This window comes from Ceratotherium simum, chromosome 10 (genome assembly GCF_057802395.1).
Source record: "Ceratotherium simum simum isolate JZ-2026a chromosome 10, ASM5780239v1, whole genome shotgun sequence".
NCBI lineage: Eukaryota > Metazoa > Chordata > Mammalia > Perissodactyla > Rhinocerotidae > Ceratotherium > Ceratotherium simum.
Genome location: NC_141909.1, coordinates 54,258,474 through 54,285,895, shown reverse-complemented (window position 1 = coordinate 54,285,895; position 27,422 = coordinate 54,258,474). Strand labels below are relative to the sequence as shown.

The following is a 27,422-nucleotide window of genomic DNA, read 5'->3' as shown; positions in this document are numbered from 1 at the left end:
AGACCACTACTAATAATTTTTAGGATTTGTATTGGCCTCTGATTTTTCATTTAAAAAACTGGTCCACACTATTCTCTTAAAATAAACATCTTGTCTTTTCCCTCCTCTCCCCCCACTGACTCTCAAAAAATGGGTCTGGTGCACTATGGTACCAGACGTAGTCTCTGGGCCATTCTGTAAATCCTGCAGAGGTCAAGGGGTTGGACACTAAGTCACCCCAAGGCTTCTCTGTACTACTGACTTGCTCATTTCAGGGCTCCTGGTTGCCTGGCCTCAGAGTGACCTCTCTCTTTAGAGAGGTTACTCAACACTAGTGAAAAGGGAAGGGAATGACATCCTGCAACTACAAACAACAACAAAAAAATGAGGTTTGTTGCCTTAGGAGTTCCATAATTTTGAATCTTTCTATAAATCCACATCAATCTATCTCCTAATTTACCAATTTCCAATTTAACAAATTTGAAAGTTGGCTACAATTTTCTATATAATGAGAAATGACTATAATCTCAAAAGCCGAGTAATGACATATCTACATATAATTAATCTCCTGATTTCTACCTACTAACAAAAGAAATCCTGAACAGCCTGGCTAGTGCCAAAAGTAAAATTTTTTTAAATGAATTTCATATTTATATTAACCTGTATCTTCTTTTCTCTTAACCATTCCTCAATAAAGTTAGTTAAGTAGTAACTAGTTCACAGGAGAAAATACTCACCACACACGTTTATACCACGTACAGCCTTTGGAGCAACTCTGCTCAATAGCTATTACTTGGGAAAAAGTAAACAACTTTTCTAGACAAAGTCAACACTTTTTAGTCAACAAAAATAAAGTAAATATTACCTAGCCTATCCACAACTCTAAATATACTGCACTAACCCTACTTGACATCTGATGAGAAAAATTTAATTCTAGAAGCCCTATATGAAGAATGTCTAATTAGCAGAGGCATTAGAACTAGAAAATAATAATAATAATCTTAGGCCTGGGGATTTCAGCTCAAAAATTGGTACATAACTTCCCTAAAGAAGGAAAGTACAACTGGTTGTAGAACTGATTGGAAACTCAGGTGTTATAAAGTACATTTCAAGAAATTTGTTTTGGAAATTTTCTCAGTTTGCCCACTTCTAAAGAAATGATAAAAATAAATCACTTGTTCAAAAACAAATATCTCAAACAGAATAATATTTTTATGTTCCACTCTACAGAAGATATTATTGGTATTTTTATAATTAAGGAAAAATAAGATTTTTGGGAAAAAATTCAGCAACCATCTAAATACAATAAAAACTCAGCTTCAACTTGAAAAACTTCTAGATTCACTTAGATATTCTAATATATTTGAATTAAGGATTACAAATTATGGTCCAAAACTCTGTGACCTATGGTATCTAATATTTACATATTTGGAACTATGTTCATTAAAGGAAGAATTGAATATTTTCTTCAAATACGTGTATGTGTGAGTATAGGACTGAAGTTAGGAGAGGGAAGAATTGATTTTAAAATATCTTTTTATTTTTACTTATTGACTTATGTAAGAATGACATTAAACACTAATTCTAACACTAATTGCTAGAAGTTACTGGTTTGGAAGAAAAATTGACATATGCCCTAATTACAATAGATTATATCTTATGAGTAAGGATTTTATATTTCGAAAAAGATAATTACAGAGAGATTATCCTAAATTTCCCTGTAAAATAATTGAATAATTCTTTTAAAGTAGTTCAGTCTTTACACTGATGAGTACTTCATTAGTTTAGCAATCAAATAATACAAACAAAGGACCCAACACTGGATAAATTAGTTCAAGAATACCCTGACTTGTAATGTAAATACCTGATTTGTAATAACCCGGAGCCTAACTGATGAAAATGCACAAATATAATCATTAAAGACTCTTCTAGGGAACCTTATACAAAAAACATGCAAATGCTTTGAAAAACAAATTGTCAGTTACCTTCTACATCATCCTCATGCTCTTCATCTTTACCATCTGGTCCATCACTTTCCAAATAAAAGAGCAGAAGCAGTTAAAAAAAGCTTTAATTAATAATGGTATTAAAATCAATTCTTAAAATGTAAAGAATGAATGTTACAATACGATGTATGACATTTAAAAAGGGGAGAAAGGACAATAAAAAAGGAAGCTTTGCTTCTCACACCATTTCATGTTAAAATCTGAATTATAAACGATGCCTGGATAAGTTATCAACAACCAAGAAGTTCTACCTGACCAGGATATATACAGCACTAAGTAATTTCACAATAAAATTTAGTTTAAAATAATTTAAAGATGAAATATTCTAAGTTGGTTTTAGATAACAAAGCATCTGAATATCAGAGAATTCCATGAATAATTAAGTATTAATGCTTCTGCTGATGCCATTTACATATTTTTTAACACAGTCAAAACACATTTTTCCTACACTTTTCTTATATATGAAATAAAACTACTTACAAAAAAAACAAAGAAAACAACAGAAATCCTGTAGGAAGCAAGCTCTTTTTAATGAAATAATTGGTAGAATGAAAAGTAGCAAGCAGGGCAACACATGCATGAAAGTAACACAATTTGCAATCGGATGTCAGTCATATCTCAGCATAGTTGAATTTTTTCATTAGATGTAAATTCATCAAGCAAAATCATGTCAAAGTATAGGAGAAAAGCAGGTTGATATATATTGGCACTGTAACCCATGTTCTTTTAAGAAAATGACATCATGCATTAGTGGTGAAAGACTCATCAGTTTTTAAGTTTTTGGACTGGACCAACCTGTCTGATGTTGGAAAGGATAAATTGTCCTCAAACAAATCTCCTTCTAAACCAAGACTGCTCCAGCTACTGCTGTTACCATTACTGCCAGAGGAAGAAAAGAACAGAGCTGAACTAGAAAATGAACAGCAAAGACGACCTTGGTTTTCCTTGGAACAGCTTCTGTCAGTGATAACTGCAGATGTTCTGAAGCTGCCACAACGGAGTGGAGCATCCACGGAGGTAAACAGACACCATCACTGCTACCATAAAAGGCACCTGACAGCTTCGGAGATTTCGGAGTTTTCTTACTTGTCCTCAATGGCTTGTGAAAATTACTCTAAGTTTATATTTATTTTACAGATTAAGTCAACAGAATGACTTTTAGGACAGCAAATGAACGCATGAAGTAAGAAGTTTCACAGTGAAATTAATGTCTATGGCAAGTCTTAGAATGTAATTTGTAAAAAGCCAATACACTTCAGATTTGATAAATTTTTTTTTGTTTTTTTTGCTGAGGAAGACTTGCCCTGAGCCAACATCTGTTGCCACTCTTCCTCTTTTTGTATGTGAGCCACTGCCACAGCATGGCCACTGACAAGTGGTGTAGGTCTGTGCAGAATCAGACCACGATGAACTTAACCACTAGGCCACTGGGGCTGGCCCTCAACAAATTTTAAAAAGAAAATCTACAGGTTAACACACTCACAGGCCTTTAGAAAGTGCAAACAGTGATGGACTTGGCGGGAGGCGGCGATGGGATGGCGGGCACCAAAACATAGTCCCAGAGAGACCTTTTCCAAGTAGTTGGAGAAAAGATGTTTCTGAATTTAAAATACTCTTATGATGTCCATTACCTTCATTTCATACATTATGCATAATTCAGCAGGTGGCAAATAACATATATTTTCCTCAGAATACGAATAACTAAGGCTTAATCAAGCATTATACTTGTCTGGTCGGCCAGTTACTAATGCCACACAGATAACTTCCTACACTACCATCTACTCAAAAGAAGAAAGCAACTACATTCTAAAACTGCAGCAAAGCAATAAAAACAAAAAGTAACTGTGTTCAGAAACAAAACTAAGTTCAACTTTCAGATTAAAAGCTAAACATGCAATTTTTTAAAATTCTAATCATTAAAATAATTAGTAAGCACATTAGTTTGCAGTGATAAGCAGCTATATTTCTCCATATTAGGCTAGGCAATTACAAAAATTAATATTTACACAAACCAAAATTTTGGTTCTAAAAAAATGAATTAACATAAAATCATTTTATGTGCATCAGTAAATGTTGTCAAGGTTACCAAAAAAGGGGATGATTATTTAAAAGGTCTAAATAGTTTTCAAGCAATCTCAAATAATTTATATATCCATATTCACTCTAGCACCATCAAACTGTCACAAACCATAATGTAGTAGAGAATAAAAGTTAAAACTGAGCAGTATTTTTTCAACATATGTTCAAACAAATATAGCTCTATTATAAAACCATTAAAACAACCAGAGTTTTGCCCATGTAGTCTGTCGTCAAACCAAAAATGAGAAAATATAGAAATACAGAATGGATGGACAGCTATGAGCCAAAGAGAAAGAGAAAATTAATGATCTCAAACACTGCATTTACTTCTACTAAGAGAATGATTATCTAAAAAAAGAAAAAGATTACAAAATTAAAATTTCTAACCATATCCTACTAATAATAATGATTCCTCCTTTTAATTAATAATAAATTATTAATTTTTATTAATTAAAATATTTATTAATTAAAATAAAATTAAATAAAATATATAAATTATAATAATAAATAAATAAATAATAAAAATCCATTACCTAAGTATTAAGTGAACATGAAAAGAAATTAACAGCTAAAAAATGTAAAGACTATAAATTCAAATTCTAAAAACCTCATCCCCACTCCTCTTTGGCCCCTAAAAATGGGTCAGATTTGAAATCAGTGATTTATAAAATGCCACTTCTAACTAGAGTGACCATATAATTTCTCATCTAACCAGGACACTTTTGAAAATAAAAAAAGTCACCATCAATAATTACACCAGAGCAGCAGAAGTAAACCAGGACTGCCCTGAGTAAACCAGGAGGCATGATCATCCTGCATTAACCCAACATAAAACAACTTAATCTCTTCACTTAATAGTCTTCCTAGTTCATTCCTGAACATCGACCTGCTTCCATCATTTTCTTTTATGTCTTTTCCTACTTCCTACGTCTAGAATAGGTGTACCTTAAACCAGTGGCAGTCAAGGACTAAAATTCTTTATTGTGGCTTTCAGCCATATGAAGACTACTGTCAATTCTGACACCTCTCATAGAAATTATCTCAAAAATCCTGCAATTCCAGCCCCATCTCTTACCTAATCTACTACATAACTTTTAAAAAATTCACAAACTAGGGGCCAGCCCGGTGGTGTAGCGGTTAAGTGCGCACACTCTGCTTCAGCGCCCTGAGGGTTTGCAGGTTCGGATCCCGGGCGCACACCAATGCACCGCTTGTCAAGCGATGCTGTGGTGGCGTCCCATATAAAGTAGAGGAAGATGGGCACAGATGTTAGCTCAGGGCCAGTCTTCCTTGGCAAAAAGAGGAGGATTGGCATTGGATGTTAGCTCAGGGCTGATCTTCCTCACAAAACAATTAAAAATTAAAAAAAATTCACAAACTGCTGAAATACTTAACAGATTCACATACACAGACTAGCTCTCTTCTGATCAAGTAATTATACATTCCTCCCAAATGTTTGTAAAAATTTGAAATTATTTCTTTTTTACTTGTTGCGTTCTACTGAACTTTCTAGAGTGAAAGTGTAAGGTGTGTCCAAACCACTGAAGTCTTTTATCTCCTACTTCGATCTCTTTACCAGAAAATAAACAGCAGACGTCACCAGAAGATGAAACACGTAAAGCCACGTATCTTAAGTGTGGTTTCTGCTTACCAAGCACGCAGATTCTTGGGACCCTCCAATGACCTAATGAATCTTAATCATGGGAGGTGAGGCCCTGGAAATCGTATGTTCAACAAGCACACCACCAACCCTGGATGAGTTCCACTTTTTCTTTGTGCCTGAAACTTAACACCACATAGCATAATAGTTCTTGTTAAGACTGTGGTCAGGGCCAGCCCAGTGGCTTAGCGGTTAAGTGCACTCCGCTACTGGCGGCCCGGGGTTCGGATCCCGGGTGCGCACCGACGCACTGCTTCTCCGGCCATGCTGAGGCCGTGTCCCACATACAGCAACTAAAAGGATGTGCAACTATGACATACAACTATCTACTGGGGCTTTGGGGGGGGTGGGAAGGAGGAAGATTGGCAATAGATGTTAGCTCAGAGCCGGTCTTCCTCAGCAAAAAGAGGAGGATTAGTGTGGATATTAGCTCAGGGCTATCTTCCTCAAAAAAAAAAAAAACAGTATTAAAAAAAAAAAAAAAGACTGGTCAATTAAAACCACAGGTGTTTTTCTGACAAAACGCTATCAAGCCAGGCTTTCCCCGTTCTGAAATCAAAGAATTAATTTTATGAACCCAAATGCTTTTACCCCCTTTAAACATAACTGTTTTAGCCTCAGCCTGATTTGGTCTTTCTGAAGTAGCCTCTAACCCTACTTCTCCCATTTCAACACCAGGGTTTCCTAAGCAACAATGTCAACCCTCTGAGAAATTCTAGAAGCCTGGGTTTCTCAAAGACAAGAGAAGAATTTAAGTGCTAATATTCCACTCTAGATAGTTATGGAAAAAGGCCCAATGATCATTTGCGATGTTACCCCCACACTTCCTGCTACCAGTAAAGACTATCTTTTTTGAATCCAGATTTTAAGAAATATTAGTGGTTTACATTTCATTTTAAGAAACTATGACAAAATAGATACTTTATAAAAACATTAATACTTATTGGTTAATCCAAGCATCAAACAAAATACTCTGAGATGATGTGTTCTAACAAGTGAAAAGCCATTTCCTCATGCCTCATGGCTCCTCATCCTCTCCTCCAACAGTCTTCTTACCTCCCCCTCCCGGCGAGTCAATTCCAATGGCTCTGTTCAACTGAAGCCTCACAGGGTCCTGTCCACATATGCCTGAAACGGGAAGTCTGTGTGCTGGGAACCTTTCCCTCTCCCTGCACTCATCTATGGACAGTATTTATTATTTCCAATTATCAGTTAACGTGGATAAAGATTTTATAGAATTTTACAGGTTAGTCAGGAATAGCTTTATAGAGTTAAGAATATAAGAAAATTATATCGAAATTGATAAAATATTCCAAAGACTATGAAAAAATTAAGAAAAATTATATATGAAGTAGGTGCCTTCTGCTGTACAAAACGACATTTTTATAATGAGTTTATGTGTTTTCAGTCATTCAAGTATAAATGCTCTAGGTCATTCTGTTCCTGAAGAGCAGGACAAGTAAGGAATCCTTCCCAAAAAGATACTACTTTAACATCCAGAAAATTACAGGGCCATTTTGATGCTTTTTACAGATAACTGTCCTTTTTCCTATCTCTAAAAGAAAAAAAAAACTATCCTCTTTAAAGTGAGAAATAAGGGCCGGCCCGGTGGCGCAAGCGGTTAAGTGCGCGCGCTCCGCGGCAGCGGCCTGGGGTTCGCCGGTTCAGATCTCAGGCGCGCACCAATGCACCACTTGGCAAGCCATGCTGTGGCGGCATCCCATATAAAGTGGAGGAAGATGGGCACGGATGTTAGCCCAGGGCCAGTCTTCCTCAGGAAAAAGAGGAGGATTGGCAGATGTTAGCTCAGGGCCGATCTTCCTCACCAAAATAAATAAATAAATAAAGTGAGAAATAAAAATTGTTTCTTCAAAAACTCATGGAAAAGTCCAGCTAAAGCTTAGAGTATAAAATCAAAAGTATGCAATATTTTTCAGATCAACTATTAGCACATCCAAAGAAAATTAGCTCGATTAATTACTATACTTGGTAAATGTCAAAAACTGTGAGAAACATATTGTGAATAATAAAACACATTTCAAAAATTAAGGTAGATTTTCAAATTCGGATTTTTAAAATAATCCTCAATGTCAATTTATAGCTGATTTCTGAGTTCTGAGGACTCAGAATGCAAATTCTGCAACCACATGCAAAATTTTAGTTACCTTTCACTTAGGTGCTGAAAACTGCTGCTTTCCTCCTGGTGCTCATCTTCAGAGCTCAAACTGGACCAGCTACCAGTGCTGTCATCACCAATACTGAGATTCATCTGCTGGCTACCAAAAGACTCAGTTGACTGCAAGTCTTCTATTTCTTTTGGACTAAAAAAAAAAAACGGAAAAGAAAAATGATTCAATCCAAAAGTGTTAGATTCTAAATTATAAGATTATCCATTTCAAGATAAAAATGAAAAAAACAGAAAATGATATTCAGAGTCCAGACCAGTGGTCCATCCAACCCTTTGTTTGTGTCTGCTAATAAAGAGACTCTGTAGGACAGCATATTGATTTCAAAGTTAACTGAGGTACCCACCAACATCCCTAACTTACTATGTTAATCTATTATCCCAGTGCATCATTTATCTAAATCCTCTTTAAAGCCGTTCATGTTTGCAACTGGGACCACTATGGAGGAACACAAGTTCCTAAGTTTATCATCTGCTTTGTACGACAGTACTTTTATTTGTACTAAAAAAAATCCTTCTTCTGGCTTTAAGAACAAAAAAAGTAGTCCAAGGAATGATAGTACTGTCAATCAAGCCTACAGTCAAACTAGCCAAATTTCTCCAAGATTTTAAGCATGGATCACAACCTTTCTCATTTCTTTTTCAATGAAGAGACATTTATATTTATATTCCATCTTCACAAGAAAGCCCTTTCGCTGTTGGATTATTGTAATTACCCCCTCTACATTTTATTCTCAACAAAGCAGTTTTAAGCGGCATTTTTAAATAAAAAGAGGGAAAATGTTAGCCTTCTGATCAAAACGTTCTAGTAGCTTCTCACCCATCAGTATAAGAGTCCAAGTCCTTATAATACACTGTTTGGTATGACAACCTCTCACAACCTCCACCTTCTCTTCCTGGCTCCCTCACATGAGCCACGTAAGCCTGTCTGCTGTTTCCCCGAGAGGCACAGTCCCACCCCTTTGCCTGGAACCCTCTTCCCTGATTCCCACGAGACTTGTTCTCTCTTCACCTTTGGCTCTTTGCTCAGATGTTACTTTGTCAGAGTTGCTTCCACTGCTACCTGTCCAAAACTGCAAACCATCCCCCATGCTGCCGCCCACCGCCACCCCCAGCACTAACTCCCTTCCTTTAGTTTTCCTCCAAGGCACTCATCACCCGGGACATACTACCTACTTTACTTGTCTGTCTGTCTTATTCCACTCTTAACCTAAGCTCCAAGAGAACACATATTTTTGCCTGTTTCACTTAAATTCTGTATTCCCAGTGCCTAGAACAGGTCCTGAACTGCCCTGTTCTTTGGGGCTATTCTCATTTTGTATTTAAGATATAGCAACCAGAATTGGGTATTCCAGGGACAGGCACACTATAGTTTTGAACCATAATAGAGCACTACTTTGTTCTTTTTTTTTAAACACTTTTCCTGATATGTGCCACAATATAATGGTTTTTGGCTGAAATGACCCATGAGATGGGGTCCATAGAAGAGTTTTTAATGACTGCTAGGTTATTTTGGCTGAGAAAGTATAGCTAAGAATATAGTTTAGAAGTTTTGCTCTTCCAAAAATGTGCTATCATATAATTCCCCATTTGATACTCACGTGCCACCCCTCTGTACATTACAGCTTTGTGAAATATTTATGGTTATTTTCATGAATCAAAGGGACACTAGTGAAATAAGCCAAATAATACCTTTAAAAATAATATATTTGAATGAATCCCTCTTAAAGTTTGAAAGACAAATCATTTTAACTGTAGCAATAGAAAATAAAAAAACAGTACATTGTACACACTACTCAACTTTTAATCGTCAGCACTTACAGAACCCTAGCACAATTACTAAGAAAAAAAGAGAAAGAGGAAAAGAAATACAAAGAAATATTCTATCAGCCTGGATAAAAGCTGCAATTAAACAGCACTGGCTTGTAGGAAGAACTCCAGGGGCCTCTCTACTGACCCAACTTGAAAAGGAAAAGTGAAAATACTGAGGAATCAACAGAAAGAGGCATTTGCTAGGCCCTAGGAGGGATGTCTTAGAGAGACTCTAATCTAGAGGATTATCTAGAGGCGAGTCTCCTCCCATCAGGCAGGGATTGCGGTTGGTCGAGGGTAGAAGGGGGGGTGGCAGGGAACAAGTAAAATAGCCTGTGGCCACATTTGTTTGAAAAAAGTTGTTTAAACTATAGAAAGGCCTAGCTTACTACCACTTATCTGTTTGTATACTTATTCACCACTTATTATATGTCTATCATCATATTAGGAACTAATATGTAGTTATGAACAAAGAAAATATGGGTCCAGAACAAAAGTTCGCAAATTTTTTCTATACAGGGCCAGATAATAAACACTTAAGGCATTGCCAGCCATAAAGTCTCTGTTGCAACTACTCAACTCTGCCATTAGGGCACAAAACCAGCCACAGACAACACATAACTGAATGAGCATGGCTGTGTTCCAATAAAACTTTATTCATGAACAATGAAATTTGATTTTCATGTCACAAAATAGTATGTATTCTCCTTTTGATTTTTTTTCAACCACTTAAAAAATGTAAAAACCATTCTTAGCTCACAGACCATACAAAAACAAGCAGTGGGCCAGATCTGGCCCATGGGTTGTAGTTTGCCAAACTCTGGTCTAGAAAAAAGGAGGCAGGGCCGGCCCTGTGGCTTAGTGGTTAGGTGCGTGCGCTCTGCTGCTGGCGGCCCGGGTTCGGATCCCGGCTGCGCACCGACGCACCGCTTCTCTGGTCATGCTGGGGCCGCGTCCCACATACAGCAACTAGAAGAATGTGCAGCTATGACATACAACTATCTACTGGGCTTTGGGGGGAAAAAATAAATAAATAAAATCTTTAAAAAAAAAAAGAAAAAAGGAGGCAGACTGATCATAGCAAATACAGACCTCCCCTAAATCACCAGAAACCTACAGCATCTTTCAGCTCAAGAGGATGCTATGGAACAACTGGATTCAAGGATCCTGGCCAAACTGCATCTCCCTTATTTTAAGGCTAAGAAAAGAGGCAGTTCTTGTCATGGCTTTGACAAAAGCTACTAAAAAATCTGGGTATCGTGTGATTCAATTAAATTCCACCTTGACTTGAAGCATTTTCTCTTTCCAGCGGGACTAACAAATAAAATCCTACAAACTAATAACACAAATTGGTCCTGATGTTTTCCCAGGGAGAAAGAAGGTTAAAAGTGAAAATTTTAGGGGCCAGGCTAGTGGCACAAGCGGTTAAGTGCGCATGCTCTGCTGCGGCAGCCCGGGGTTCACAGGTTTGGATCCCAGGCGCGCACCGACACACCGCTTGTCAAGCCATGCTGTGGTGGCGTCCCATATAAAGTGGAGGAAGATGGGCACGGATGTTAGCCCAGGGCCAGTCTTCCTCAGCAAAAAGAGGAGGATTGGCAGATGTTAGCTCAGGGCCGATCTTCCTCACAAAAAAAACAAAAGTGAAAATTTTAACTCAAGTGTTAGAATCACTGAGCACAAGACGTAGCTGCCGAAGAACAGGACACTGTAGGACTATCAGAAAGAACTGTCCCCTTAGATTGTGGGCCTACCAAGACGACTGGTGACAGCGGTGGAAGCATTTGGAGAATTCCTGCTTTCTTCCTCACAGCACTTTGTTTAAATTATGCTCTTTATAAAAAAAACTTACCTTTGTGAACAGAAAAAAGAAAATGCTATATAAAAATTTAATCTGAGTAGTAAATTAACATAATAATAGGCTACATTTGCTGCATAAAATTCTCCAGCTGTTTCTTTGATTCAACTTGACCTACTTCACAGCTTTGTGAACTTGGGCAAGGTGGTCACCCTCTCTATGCTTCATCTTACAGCTCCGTAAATGGTTGATCCCTCCCCTCAAAGAGCTATTGTGGGCTTCTATTAATTCAGGGTTAAAAATAATCCTACCCTTCCGAACAGGACCTAAGACATATATGATTGAGTTTAACTTTTTATTTTATCATAAGATCCACAAGAAATCTGAGACTTACCTGCTAACAACAGGTCCAACATTGGTCGTGACTGAGGTCATTATTTCTGTGGTAAGGCTTTCAGCAAAGCTAATGCCATCTTGTCCAATTCCGCTATCAGCTGCCAAACTGGCATTGCTCAGCTCTCTCTCTGCTTTTTTAATAGCTTCAGTAACTATCTTCTCAGCAAGCACTGTCTTCTTATCAAGATCAACATGAATTTGAGGGACATCAAGATGAAAAATTCTAGATTTCTGATAGATGTTACTCAATTTTGAATTAGAAACTGGCTTACTACTAGCGTGTGAATCCTGTCTGAGAAAGTGTTCAGACGCATTTCCAGTGCAGTTGTGGAGTTCATTACGGTCACAATATCTGCAAGTTTGATTTATAAGAGGTGACAACTTTTCTGCATATGTGATCCTATCTGCTGCTTTTGTGGTCTCAGACATACAGAAAACTGCGGATCCTAAACTTAGCTCTAAAGTGTCATCCACTACTTTTTTAGCATACTGTTCTATAGCTTGAACAACATTCTCTCCGTAACCATACCCATTTACGCTGCCTGTACTGTGGTAAAATCTGTGATTTTGCAAGGAAGGCAGAAGAGACTTAGGAAATTCTGGCTCAATGTAAGACTCGGTATCTTCATCACATTCAGATTTTTCATAAAGGCAAGAATCTGTTAAGGATTTTGGCAAGCCAACTGTAGATGCTGTCAGCTCTTTTTTAACATCTCTTGTTATGCTGTGAGCAAGAGAGGCTGAAAAACTATACAGTTCAGAGCACTCATTTCTATATGTATCTCGTGTCCATTCACAAGTTTGATTTTTACAAAAGTAACCTCCACTTCTTTTACTTGGTCTTTTTTTATCTTCTTGGCGGTGTTCTTTATTCAAGAACATTAACAGTTCACTGTTGGTTTTCACCTGTGAGCTTTGCACGGGAAACGTTTTTGAGTTGCACTTCATTCCGGCTGTCTTAGCTGCTTCTTGTAATCCTGATTTAACAGATCGATAAGCAAGTCTATTGGCATACTGATCCATTATTAACTCACTACTACCACCTTCCTGCTTTAGTATTTGGATGACGTGACCCGCATATTCATCTGTCACACTTTCACAGCTGGGATACTTATATGTCAGACCCGACATACAAGAACTTGGTGGTAATGAAAGAATAAACGGTTCTACTTCTCTTGGGTGTGCTACAGCCTCTGTATCCAACTTCTCTTCTGATCTATAATCTCGGTCACCATCAAGATAACTGTTCTTCTTTTGCCTGAAAAACGTACAACTTCTAACTTTTGCTATCTTCTCAGCTTCTGTCATGACTTCTGCTGCCACATCACCTGCAAAATTACATAATGTTTGTAAATTTTCATCTGAGCAATTGAAAAAAGTAGGTGATACACCTCTTTGGCTTTGCACACTTAAGCAAGGGCTTTTAATCTTGGGTTCTTGAATTATTTTATTATCTAAATGGGAGGCTGCCATTTCAGTTGCAAGAGAAATGATGTGTGTAGCTAATGCTTCTGCGAACTGAACTTTCTTCCCTGAGCGCTCTGGCTTCACATCCACTTCTGGATGCTCTTCACCTTCACTACTTTCAACTTCTTCTGAAAGAGATCGCATGAGTTTCAACATGAACTCTTCTTTTTCTATAGTATTTTGTTCATTTTCAGACAAACTACCAATGGATGAGTTGTGAGGTGTAGAAGGTGGTGTAGCAGGTGCAAATTCCTTTGCTAATTCCCCCTTGAGCTTTTTGGTTAACTTCTTGATATCCCAATTGGAACCAGCCTGGGATGGTACTAGAGGAGTTGATGGAGGAGTATCAGGTATTACATTTCCATCTCGGATTTTCTGTTTATCTTCCACGTGAAAACCATCTACACACGTAAGCGCTGTGGATGAGAAAGTATGTGAATGGGAAAAAGGGTTTTCTTGCCCAAAAGACAAGGGCTCAAGTGCTGTATTATTCAAATTATGCTTTTTCACTGATCTATCCTTAGCAGCTTCCTTCAAATCTGGTTTCTGACCTGCCATAGTTGGACAAGGTGGTAGTGTCTCTAAAGAAAATCCATGAGCTGTAGAACCTCTACATTCTGCAACATAATCCTTTCCAACTGAAAGAGAACCATGAGTTAAGTGATCCTGAGCATCAAGACATCTGGGGAACTTTTCCAGGGTCAACTGTGACTCTTCTCCAGGAACAGGTAAGCCTTCCTTGTGTACCACATTTTTATCTACATTTGGGATCACAGATTTGCTTTTATCTACGGACTGTTTAATAATAGATTTAGATAATCGATCAGCAAACATGTCCTTATTGCTAGCTTCACTCTGTTGCTGTGTTGCTTGATCACAGGGAAAAGGAGGGGTGTTTCCTTTTACTGCTTTAGTTAAATAATCTGTGTGTTCACCTGTTTTTGTAACTTTGAATGACGTCATTGACTCTAAAGTTTCATTTACTATCATATGCACCACTGCTGCAGAAAAATTATTAATCATCACAGGATCACTTGTTAATTTTGAAGAGCTTTGCACTTCAATATCATTATTAGTTGGTTTAAAGTCATTCTGGTTATTGGGATTGTGTTCTGAAGGTAAACAAATATTTCTGAGACAAGCAACTTCCTCTTCTTTGTTTTTTGTGGTAACACGTTCTTGGGTAGAATCACTATCTGAATTACTATTATCAGACGACAGATGAGACTTTGCCTGATAGATATTAGATGAAATATGATATGGGAGAAGGGCACTTCCTGCCAAGGGCACTGGTATAGAAGTAATAATTCCAGAAGTACAAAACAAGGCCTGCTGTACAGTGTACTCCTTTTTATATTCCTGCATTGGTTTTGTCATCATAACTGTTTGATTGTTACAAGGAGGGGAAAATGTGGAGGTCTGTGTTGATGGCACTATATTTTCTGCACTCACACTCTTTACGTTATCTGTGGAAACACTAACTGCTGCCTTTGCTGTGAAGGTGACATCAACTTGTGACAGCTCAATGAAGGCTTCCTGTAGTACAGATTCAGACAAATCTTTTGCATATGACTTCACTACTTTGTCTTCATAGTCAAATGACCAACACTGTGGAGATGCAGGTGTTGGAGGACATGAAAACTGGCATACTTCCATGATGCCCTCAAAAACAAGCTCTTCAGCAAGATCTGCAGCAAACCTAGTGACGGTGTTTGTAAATATCTGCTTCTTTACATACTGTAAATCTCTTAAAGCATTTGATAAAGCTTCACTCACCAAAAAATTAGCCAGACCACTAATGGCATGTTCTTTCAGTGAAAATGCACGCTGCCTTCTCAGTTCATTGAATGCCATCTGAAAAACGGATGATGTTAATTTGACGGCTAAGTGGCACAATGCATTGGTACATGAAGAGACTCCTTTCTGTAAGTCTTTAAATGCGCTGACAAAACTTTTTTCCACAAGATCTGCTGCAAACTTCTGAATGCTATTTTTAATCATTAACGATTTATTTTTAGATTTACTTTTTTGATCAAGGCTTCCATGCTTAAGAGCCACAGTTTTATGTTCTCCCTTTTTAATACTATTACTGTTTGATGTTGCATTAGTATGTCGGGTATGAAGAACCGAGCCCAGTACTTCACATGAAATGCTATCTGCATAATCTTCAAAGGTGTAATAAACAGAACCATGATTTTCATGAATCCTCTCTCCACCAATATCTGTTTGGCAAAAACATTCAGCAGGAGTACAGCCTCCAAGAGGACTAAAAGCAGAGGATCGAATAGGGCTAAACAAGCCACTTTCTTCCCCCGATGCCTTCACTGGGCGAGGAGAATCTGGAGCATCGCACAGGTTACTGTAAGGGGATTCTGGTTTACGAGGAGTCGGCTTCCTAACATTAGCTGGGAGAGCCGGACGATCAAACTTGAATTTTTGAGGATTCATAGTAGTGGTTACAGAACAAGATTTCTCATGTTTGTGCCCTTTCTTTTGCGATGGCTTCCCTATGACAGGATCTTTCAGAAATGGACAAGAAGTCTCTGAAATTTGTTCTAGTTCATCAAACTGATCAAAACTATCAAAAAATTCACTTACTTCTGAGTCTGAATCCTCTATATCATCTTTCATCATAGGAATTTTAGGTAACTCAAGTTTGGCTTTTAAACTTTTTTGATATCCCTCTTCATCCAAGAAAATAACAGGACTTGGACTTGAGCATTCTGATTCAGACGAGTAGGCAGGAGAAGAAGACAAAAACGTTTTCTGTGTATCACTACCTTTGTCTGCAGCATTAGATGACCTATAGAAACTCCTTTGGATCCAAGGCTCAGAAATTGATGTTGTAACTGAAGTTTTCACAGAAGGTAGGTCTTTATGTCCCAGAATATTTATAAAGGAAGTTGAAGGTTTAGCCAATGACTTCTGTGGAGCAGAGCTAACCAGAATCCTTAAATCATGGGTTTCTAAATGGTGACCAGAAATAGTCTGGGACGCTGCATCACACTGGCTCCTTAGCGCAGTAATGTTTATTCCTATAGGAAAAGAATTACATGATCAAATTATTCTTGAACAGAATTTTTAAAAAATTAATTTAAATCAATGGGAGTAAGTAGAGTTTAAGCATGAAATATTTACTTGTAATAGGAGTGTCTTCTAAACTATTTTGTTTAACAGATTCATCCCAAGCCACATTTAAAAGCAAACACACGTTTTACTAAAATAATTACATTTTGCCACATATCTGGGAATACTTGGACTATGGAATGCTTAGCATGCTGTCACATGTGTTAGAAACAATAATATGGTGACTCTGCCAGCTAACTATTCTCAAATTTGAACCTAGGCATATTCCAAACACTTAAGATAAAGAGGTAAACAGCGCTTGAACAGTACTACCTAAATAAGAACAGAAATAGCATAACTAAAAACCAGATAACAATGAACTTAAAAATCACAAGAAAATTAATTTCTCAATCAGAAAAAAAGGTTAAAATGTTTAGTTTGGATCAAATTCCAAAATAAATTTCAATTGAACAAATCTGCCTTAAAGCTTTTAAAACTGAATTTAAAGGGGCCGGCCCCGTGGCTTAGCGGTTAAGTGCGGGCGCTCCACTACTGGTGGCCCGGGTTCGGATCCCAGGCGCGCACCGACACACCGTTTGTCTGGCCATGCTGAGGCGGTGTCCCACATATGGCAACTAGAAGGATGTGCAACTATGACATACAACTATCTACTGAGGCCTTGGGGAGAAAAAGGGAGAAAAAAAAAGGAGGAGGATCGGCAATAGATGTTAGCTCAGGACCGGTCTTCCTCAGCAAAAAAAAAGAGGAGGATTGGCATGGATGTTAGCTCAGGGCTGATCTTCCTCACACACACACACACACACACACACACACAAAAACCTGAATTTAAACTTTAATCCCCTCTTTCAAGAAAAAGTCTAGCAAAGAACAAACCATCATTATATGGCTTTGAAGTCTCTTCTTCGTCTAAGTGCTCAAAAGCAGTGACAAAGTCATCCTCTATGGAAGACACGGACTGGTTAGTATCGTCATCATCTTCATTAGTGGTCTCAAGTTGATGCTTCTGATGCAAGCACGTGTCCAGGGTGTATCTTATACCAGTAGCATATTTACTTAGGAGACTAAAGATAAAATCAATTCTGAGTCTTGGTAATGTAGGTGACACTCTCATGACACAAAGCATTCCAGAATGATGACTCTTGGGAAAGATGATAAAAAATAATTTTAATTTCAAAACATATTATACATACAAAACATATTACTTGAAAGTGAAGCCTAGAAATAACACAATATCAGAAAAAGAAAAAAAAAAAAGAAATGCACGCATCCTGAAAGGCTCCCTGATTTTATAATGTTTAATTATTTTCTTCATTCTTTGTCTACAACATTTCTCACTTCCCAATCTCTTTTTCTCCCATCTTTCTCTTATCCGAGTATTCAAATCCTACGTATTCTATCTCCTTAAAAGTTACAGAACTTACTATCCATTCCTTTGGGAATTTTATTCTCCTGTATTACTGAACAGCTCTGGGGTTTTTCTTATTTAATCAGTCACCTAGCTCACCAATTATAGTGTAAACTGCTTGAGGGCAAGAACCAAGTTCTCTTGTATCTTTACACTCCATTTTCCTGTCTGTAGCTTCAGCATAATATCACCTTCTCTCCTATCATGAAAGACTCATCCTCTCCTTTTACCTACATTTCCCTAGTACAATTTTTTTTTTTTTTTTAATTTTTCCCCCAAAGCCCCAGTAGATAGTTGTATGTCATAGTTGCACATCCTTCTAGTTGCTGTATGTGGGACGCGGCCTCAGCACGGCCGGAGAAGCGGTGCATCGGTGCGAGCCTGGGATCCGAACCCAGGCCGCCAGCATCAGAGCGCATGCACTTAACCGCTAAGCCACGGGGCCGGCCCTCCCTAGTACAATTAACAATAATGTTTATAGTTTTGATTAAGAATACAAGTCATCAGATTTTTTCCACACATATTATCTAAAAGATGCAAATATTGACAAATGATTTATTCAAAAAAACTAGAAACCAAATATAATAGCTAATTATCTCTTGTATCCTAGCCAATAAAACAAAGTAAATACAAATGAAGAATATAATTAAGGAAATGAGGCAAGCAGTTCTATTTTTATCTGCAGACCTCATAATGAACTCAGTAGTCTTTTATACTTGGAATAAGTAATCCAAATTTTCAACCTACTAATTTAATTTTTAGGAGGTAAAACAGCAAAGCATTGTTCTTTGATGCATTATCAATGAAATAATATTTAATAAAGAATTAAAAGCTGAAGATTATAAAACTAACCATCTGTCTGAAATGGTAACATTTTGTTTATAAAGAACAAAACTTTACATATCCACTTTACAATGAATTTTTTACACCAGAAAATGAGTTAAAGTATGTTCTCCAAAACATATACACAATATTTACATAAATTTAAAATTGGTCATAAAGGGGCAAAAAATTCCCACAGCTTATACGAAGGTAGAAGATGTTCAAGAAATTCAGAAACAATGAAGTTTCAGAAAAAAATTAATATGTACCCACATTCCATTTATGGAACTTCACACATGAAAAATCTAATTTAAAGCTATGACCAAAATTATTTTATCCTCCAGTAATTTCAAATCTTTGTGAGTTAGGTTTGTCATGAATCATATTTCCCAGAGATAGCATTAAAAAAAAAGAAACTTCATCCAAGCACTTAAAAGTTTAATACTCTCAATCCAATGTCATTGTAAAATTTGCCCTGAAAAACTCATTAGAAATGATACATAAAAGTTACCTGATTTAGAGGACCATTGTTTATATCTGTTGATTTATTTATATCCTTCATACAAATAATTTCATTTTCATTTAGACTACAGAAGTGCAGTGAATTCAGAAGATCTGGAAGTTCCAAAGAAATTGCAGCTAAATCCTAATTTAAAACAATAATACAATAAATAACACTGTGGATTAACATTTTGTTAAGGTTTCTATAATGTGGGCCCTATCCCAAAATCATAAGGTTAATAAATTTTCCGGTTCATAATAGTTAACATATGTAGTTAACTTATATATTATGCAGTTAAAATATGTTAACATAACAGTTTATCAACCACAATTTTTTAAAAACTCAAAAGTAAAATGTACTAAAATATTTTAATACCTGCTATTTCTGTAGCCTTTTAACGTATTGATATCAAGCTACAAAAAATGTTCATGGCATCTCATACACCCACGCCAATTATGCATTTAATAGTTTTTAGCTGCAAATATCAACTGGCAGTCCTTAGGTTTAACTACGGAATTTTTCATACAGGATTTTTGCCCAGAGAATGTACTTCTTTGGAGCTTAAGTTGTATATTTATAAAATACAAGCCTATTTTCTGCCTTTCTTCTCCAAGGTATTGTATTAGACTTTAAAAATTTTATGAAGATGTAAAGGAAAAGAAAATAGCTTCATTTGCCCTTTTTACATAAATATTTTACCCAGTTAAAGAATTATTAACATCTATGACCACTTATAGAGTACTTTCCTTTATAAAGATGGTTTTACTAGTAACTCTTAAAAAGGAAGCAGAGTAAGAGAGAAATACTTTGGAACACTTCTCTTTTCAGCCTTATGGTCTCAGGAGCATGTCCTCTCTGTGCCTTCTGTCTACACTATTTCCTTCAGGCAAGGGTACAATCAAGACACACAGCAGAGTTTTCATTCAATATCACCCGATATGCATTATTCATAAAGAACTGAACAGTGTTATTTCCTCTTCTAATAGGGGACACTTTACTGCCACAAAAGGAAACACGCAATCACAAATTTTCAAGCAGCAGCACAGGGTTAAAAAAAAAAAAGTACACCTACCACATCTGCACAGGCTTCAACCACTGTGTAACTCTGAAGCTTGCATTTGCCAATCCTAATCTCAAATATCAGTCCCTCTGTAAATCCCTGCCTAAATCAACAGGCTAAAATTTTTGCCTTGGTTAATCATTACTTTTTACAATTTTTACCTTTTAAATTTCAATCTCAATTAAAAAGATAAGAATCTGACTGTTAAAGTCAGATTACAAAAACCATCAAAATAAAAAAACAAATCTTTCATTCTACATTATGCAGAGAATGGGAATAAGTTAGCCTGTGGTTTGCACCCTTCTCAGATAAATGACTTTGGTGGCCTTCTAACCTAAAACTGCTTCCCGTAATAAGAATAGTCAGTGAAAATGTCCAAAGCACACTCAAACGTTGATCTCAAAATGTCATCTTTTAACTTGAAACAGGAATGATACCAGAAGAGTTTTGGTGCAAATTTTGGGTTAATAAGGCAAATGATCTCAAAATTTGTTCCACATAATCTTTCACTGTCCTTTCTAGTTCAATAAATCAACCATACCTGTATACGAGCAGCATCTGTTTCTTCATTAAAACCTAGAAATGTGACCTGAATAAAAAAGAAATACAGCTTCATTAATTTGAGGGGGTTTTTTTGTGTGTGTGTGAGGAAGATCAGCCCTGAGCTAACATCCAATGCCAATCCTCCTCTTTTTGCTGAGGAAGATTGGCCCTGGGCTAACATCCATGCCCATCTTCCTCTACTTTATATGAGACGCCACCACAGCATAGCTTGAAAAGCAGTGCATCGGTGCAGACCCGGGATCTGAACCCGCGAACCCCGGGCCGGCAAAGCGGAGTGAGAGCACTTAACCACTGCGGCACCAGGCCGGCCTCTAATTTGAGTTTTTAAGTCTTGTTTCAGTTAGATTGTTGACAGAGCTGAGAAACAGGAAAAAGCACATAAAACATTAAAACGCTGACTGTCTTGGATAGGATGCTTAATTTTTTCAAAGATAATCACAAATGTTTTTCACCAAAGATTTGGCTCCATAATGCAGTTCTTAAACTTCCCCCACATCCACTTCATGAGCAAGTTCAATCAATTCTACTCCCAAAACACATCTCACACACATTCACTCCCCTCCATTCCCCCTGCCACCACTTCTCACCTGCGCTGCTACAATCCTCTCCCACCTGGTCCCAGTAATTATCATATCACTTCCTGTCAAAACCTTCCCACGCTTCCTAGTGCAAAGTCCTAACTGAGGCCCTAAGGAATGGGTTAGCTGGTGCCTTCAACTTTCCCTCACTTTCATTCATACAGATGGGCCCCCTTTCTGGGTCTAGAACATGCCTGGTATGTTCTAGCCTAAGGGCTTCACAGTAGTATCCCCTCAACCTGGATCTCAATTTCTTGGATGTTTAGAAGCCTAGCTTCTCATTCTTCAAGTTCCAACTTAAATGTCACCTCCTCAGAGAGGCTTTCCCTGGATAGACCCCCAAGACTAACTCCTCACTGACTTTCTGTGATACTATCATTTATTTCCTTCAATGCTCTTATACAGAGATTACTCTGCAGAAGTTTATATAAATTAAATTTCTAAATAATATCTAATGGCACAAGAAATGTTACACTATTAAGTAAAAAGGACAAGTTACAGAAAAATGATATAGAGTATGCACACAATTTCAACCTTATTTTTAAAAACATATGCATGGAAAATAATACTGGAAGGCAATATACCAAACTATAAGCAGTGATTAACTCTAGCTGATGGAATTATAGGTGATCTTATTCTTTTCTACTTTTGTCCCCTGTGGGTTTTTTTTCCCTAATTCATAGGATTAATGAGTGTCATTTTCTTTTTTTATGCTCTTAGTATTTCTCATTTTTCTACATGGAATATGTACTACTTTTATAATCTGAAAAAAGTATTATTTTTAAAATTTTTATTCCCTTTATGTCTTTGACATCATAGGAATAAATTTTTTCCATTTGTAGATAGAATAGTAAACTGTCTACTAAGCGAGTACTGTGACTAAAAATACGAAATATTTAAATGATATCATATAGAAAATCAATTCTCAAGAATTAAGGGAAAACAGTATAGTTAAAATATAAAGCAACACTCAATATACTTTTGATCTCTTTCTGCTGATTCAGAAGCAAGCGAGACTCTTAAATTACCTGAGGATCTTTATTCTAATTAATTACGGTTATCGCTTCACAAAAGTGTTACAGTTAACTTCCAAGTGTGCAGGTAAGTTATGAACCTCTGGGAGCCTGTCTCTTCATTTAAAAGACTTAAGGCAACACAACTCCTCTTCCACAGTTTGAGGGTTAATCAGATAACCAGATAACATGGAGGAAAGTGCCTAGCACATCACAGGCCCTCAATAACAAAGAGACACTCAAACAACAGATTTCCTTCCTTTCTTCGAAAAGATACTTTGAGATACGCACACCCTCAAGTGAGAGAAATCCTTCTATTCTTTCAAGTTTCCTTTTATTGAATACAAAAGAGAAAATAAGCTGACATGGGGTTCCAAAGATGCCAGCAGAGTTTTATATTTCCCACTGATCAAGGAAGGCCTCACCAAGGAACGCGGGCTCAGAAAAGCACCACGTAAGCAGCTGGAGAGATACGGGCTGGAAACTGTTTGAGGGCAGAAGGACACAGGAGACTTGTCACACTTGGCCACAACTGAGGAGATTAAGGGTGGCTCAGCTTTATTAAAATCAAGCACAAAGGGATAACAAAGAAGATAATAGTCAAGAGCCACAGAAATTGAGCTGACACATGAGAGGCTCGAGAACACTCCAGGCCTAAAAGGCGTGCTCATCATCATATGGACCTACTTCAAATATAGTTTCTCAAGAAATATGAAAGAAAATCATTCCCAAAAATAAGAATAAGATTTTTTTATTATAACCTTCATTCAAAAAAAAATTTTTAATTAACATATTTCTCAGTTTTGAGCTCCAACAACCTAATACCCTATCTCTCTCATCTGGTAACATAAATGTGTTGAAGGACTATGGTTATATTGCAAAGAAAATTTACTCTTTTTTACAGTAAAAAATTCAAACAAAAACTGGAAACACTAATGTAGCAGAGAAATAGGTGAGCAAGTAGTACATCTTATCCTCAAGTAGTAAGTACCTTAATTTCAAAATAAATATATCACTGCTTTTTCATTTTGAATCAAAGCACTGAATTAAACAATCAAGAAAACTAACCACCCAAAAAATGAATACAAAAAATAAGCACATATTTACTGTTTCAGAGTAAAAAATTTTTTTATTGAAATATCAATTACTGAATATAGTAGGAATCATCTAATACAGTGCTATATGTCTGATGAGTGGTCAATAATGCCTATTAACTGAAGTAAATGTGCTCATTATAACACATTAAGACAATTATGTTAGCTGATATTTAAAAGATACTTCTCAAACATGTATTAATATATAGAGATTTCAGCCATTTTAAAAATAGATCATGCAGTTCTACAAAAATGGGTGAAAACACATTGTGCTTTATTAGAAAAGGGTATAGAAAGTAATATGTCAAACCTCAGTCAAATTGGCATGTTCATCCTGCTTTAAGCAGTCCTCTGCTGATATACTGCATAGTTCCTTCTCACTCTGTAATAAAGACTTTACAGACTCGAACACGTCTTCACTGAAGCTCTGAAAATAAAAGACATTCTTAATTTATTCAATTCTAAGACAAAGTAAAAGATCCCAGAGATATTCTAGTTTTAAATGGATTTGAGTCATTAACTCTCCCCAATTAATATTCATTTGGCACCTTTTGATATACACAGAAGTCAATTTAGCTGAAAGGAAGAAAGAACAAAGGCTTAAGTAGAGTCCCACATGCTCAGAACACACACCACAGCCTAGGTACTCAACCTACTGGAAGACCACCAGGTCCTCACGCCAGGTTTTCTTACTCTTACCTTACACTGAAACCTTAGCAGACTACATACCTGATTTCCAAGTCATTGGCAGAACAGAAGCAACACTTTAGATAAGGAGTGAGATCATGTGGACGCTGTAGTAACGCATGCTGACAACACTGATTACTCCCATAACAAAGTTGGAGATGGAAAAAAAGAGAGATAATAACCCAAAATAAGGCTTTTCAGGGTCTTAAGGCAGCTGTATGATGAAAATGAGGGAAGGCATTCCAGATTTGGCAGGGTGGAATGTCATGAGTGCAAAGGAACCGAGGGAGGAAAAAGTTACATAAAGAAAATAATGAGTATTATAGATCGTTAATCGCCTTCTGCCTTCCTCCCCTCCACTGATTCACTGATCTGCGCTTCTAACAGAAATGCCCTTACTCCCCAGTCTTCCCCTGCAGAAATCCTACTCATCCCAAGACCTGTGACTATTTTCCCATCCCTTAGTCATAATAAATCTCTCTCAAAGTTCCTACTGTATTGCTTGTACATTAAGATCATTTAATCTATATCACAACATATTACCATTATTGTATTCATATATATATTTATCTTTCCTACCCATTAAACCAACTTATTGAGGTCAGAGACTGTATTTTACTCCATTTGTTTCCCCAGATTTCAGTACCTCACATACTATATGAACTCGATACGTTTGTTAATTTTAATAAATTAAAAATTAGTGGAAATCTTTGGGCTAAGAGAAGAGATATGAACATGAAATCAAAGTAGTTAAGGAAAAAAATGTAATGTTAAATTTGAACTTGAACTATCAATATGAACTCATGATTCTCTAAATATATGTGCTACATTTTTCTATTGAAAGAAAGGTCATAGAAGCAATGACCCTCAGTAGGAATGAGCATACCCAGCACCCAGATTTTGGTTTCTAAATACCGTTCACCAATAAAAAGAACTAGAGCTCCTTGGGAAAATGGCTGGTTCCAGGTCTGAGGCAGAGAAAGTATGAAGTACAACAGGAATATCCTATTGTGACAGAATGCAACCAAGTGCTCAGAGACTAACTAGGTCATTTCAAAAGAACACAGAAGCCAACTTGAATGTCCACTGGCCAAATCTGGGACAATTTGGGCATCAAAGAATAAAAATAGTAATGGATTCTAACAACTGAATTTTTAAAAAAATCTATAAGTCCATTAAAAAAGATAGATAAAGGGTGGGACTGGGAGGAGAACACTTCTTTAAATAGGAATGCTGGCTGACAAATATGGATAGAATGACAAAACCAGAAAATCCCATTTGTGACTCCCAATATAACTACTGATTTAGGAAAGGATTATCAAGATATCCTAATCCACTGGGTTAAAAGCTATTGGGGAACAGGATACTCATGCTGTCTTGCAGCATCATCCTACAGATTACTTATCAATTGCATTAATTATAAAGGGACTATGTGCCTTTATATTGGAAATATCTATTGGTTACTACCTTAACCACCTGGTCAAGTCTGGCATTAACAATATGTACCTTCTGATATGATAGAGTGGAATGAACATAACATCACCTTTGGGGTATTCCTGCTGAACTTAATTACAGGGAAAAACAGATGAACTCAGAATAGGGGGATATTCTACAAGACAACTGGTCCTGACTCTTTCAAAGATTTGCTGTCATGAGAAAAGAATATAGACCACTGAAATGGAGTAGACTGGGAGAGATCAAAGAGACACAACCCCCAAATGTAGAGTGTGAACCTTGACTGAATTCCAGATGAGGGGCAAGGGGAAAGTAACAAGGATATTTGAGACAATTAGGGAAATTTGTATATGGATTGCATGTTAGAAGATGTTACTAAATTAATGATTTTCTTAGGGGTGGTAATGATGCTGACATTCTTAAGAGATGCATGCTGACATATTCAGAAGAGAAGTAAAATAATGTCTGCAGCCTACTTTCATACGGTTTCAAAAGAGAAGAGTGTGCGTGCGTTTACGTGTATACACATACAGAGATAGAATGAGTATGGCAAAATGTTAACAGAGGAGGGTGAATCTAAGCGTAGTGTTCATTGCACTAGGTTTTTTTGCAACTTTTCTGTGGGCTTGAAAATATTCAAAATTTTAAAAGATTATTTTCATTAATGAGTGGAGGTTTTCAGGCTAAGATACAAATGTGAACTCAAAAAAAGGAAAAAATATGAAATATGAAATCTGAAGTTGAACCATCAATATAAACTCATGACTCTGAAGGAGCAATGGGCACTCCTAGTACCCAGACCTTAGTTTCTAAATACGACTCAGGGTTCTTTGGAGAAATAGCCAATTCCAGGTCTGGGGAAGGGAAAAGAGAAGGTGAAACTGGGTTAATCTGTTGTACTAGGAAGTAAGAAGCAATCAAAGAATTATGAGCCTGAGACAGAAGGAGACAGGCGTCAGCTTAGAGAGGTTACCAGGGACCAAGTTTGGGACAATTTGAGCAACTTAAATAAATAAATGAATGAATGAATGAATGAGGGGAAATAAACTCACTAGCCACCACTGGAAGTGACTATTCCACAAAATTATTAATCTGAAAATTGGTAAGTAAAGGGCATTTACTCTGCCTTTATAGGAGATTTGTAGTTCATCTAAGGTTGATAAGGGAAAGTTCTTCTTTAAGAAGAATGCCAACCAATAAATGCAAAAGGAATGATAAAATTAGGAAAACCACCATTGCAACTTCCAGGAAATAACAGATTTAGGAAAGGGTCATCAAGGGATGCCAAAACTATTACATGAAAGGATGTTGGAGAAAACAAGATATCTGCACACAGCCAAGTATCATCCCACAGATTATTTGCTAATTAAAATACAGAAAATATATTTTTAAAATGGACAGCTCTGGGAGACTTACTACCTTAATCAATTGATCAATTTTTGCATCACTGATCACAGGAAAACCCGAAATTCTGTCCTCACATCACCCTATAAAGTGTTCTTGCCAAAAATATTTAACCTGAATCCACGCATTTACACCTAACTTCTAGTTTATATGAAATATAGAAAAGAAAGGAATAAGTTAAACAGCACGGCGAGAAAACAACCAAATCCAGAATGAGGAACATTGTACAAGAAACTGGCCTCGGCTGTTTAAGAAGTCAGTCTTGAAGTTTTTTTTTTAAAAAAAGAAAAAGGAGGAACTCTTTCAGACCAAAATAAATGTAAACAAGTCATAACCATCAAATGCAACTTACAGCCTCAGAGCCTAGAC

At 36.8% G+C, this 27,422-nt stretch overlaps 1 protein-coding gene across 5 annotated transcripts in view; it reads right to left on the bottom strand.

Moving 5' to 3' along the window:
- AKAP11 (A-kinase anchoring protein 11) overlaps positions 1-27,422 on the bottom strand; it is a 52,064-nt gene that overhangs the window by 8,496 nt on the left and 16,146 nt on the right. For 4 of the 5 annotated variants that reach the window (XR_015553414.1, XM_087436024.1, XM_014789958.2 and 1 more), the window contains exons 3-10: positions 23,818-23,934; positions 20,800-20,847; positions 19,208-19,342; positions 17,343-17,607; positions 11,914-16,417; positions 7,890-8,045; positions 2,781-2,864; positions 1,965-2,011 (exon numbers count right to left, since the gene is read on the bottom strand). Coding sequence is in view for 4 of the 5 variants with exons in the window: in XM_087436024.1 (XP_087292150.1) it covers positions 1,965-2,011; positions 2,781-2,864; positions 7,890-8,045; positions 11,914-16,417; positions 17,343-17,607; positions 19,208-19,342; positions 20,800-20,847; positions 23,818-23,934 (5,356 nt within the window). In the remaining variant the exon portion in view is untranslated. The remainder of the gene's footprint in view (positions 1-1,964; positions 2,012-2,780; positions 2,865-7,889; positions 8,046-11,913; positions 16,418-17,342; positions 17,608-19,207; positions 19,343-20,799; positions 20,848-23,817; positions 23,935-27,422) is intronic. The other variant, XM_087436025.1, reaches the window with a different exon arrangement.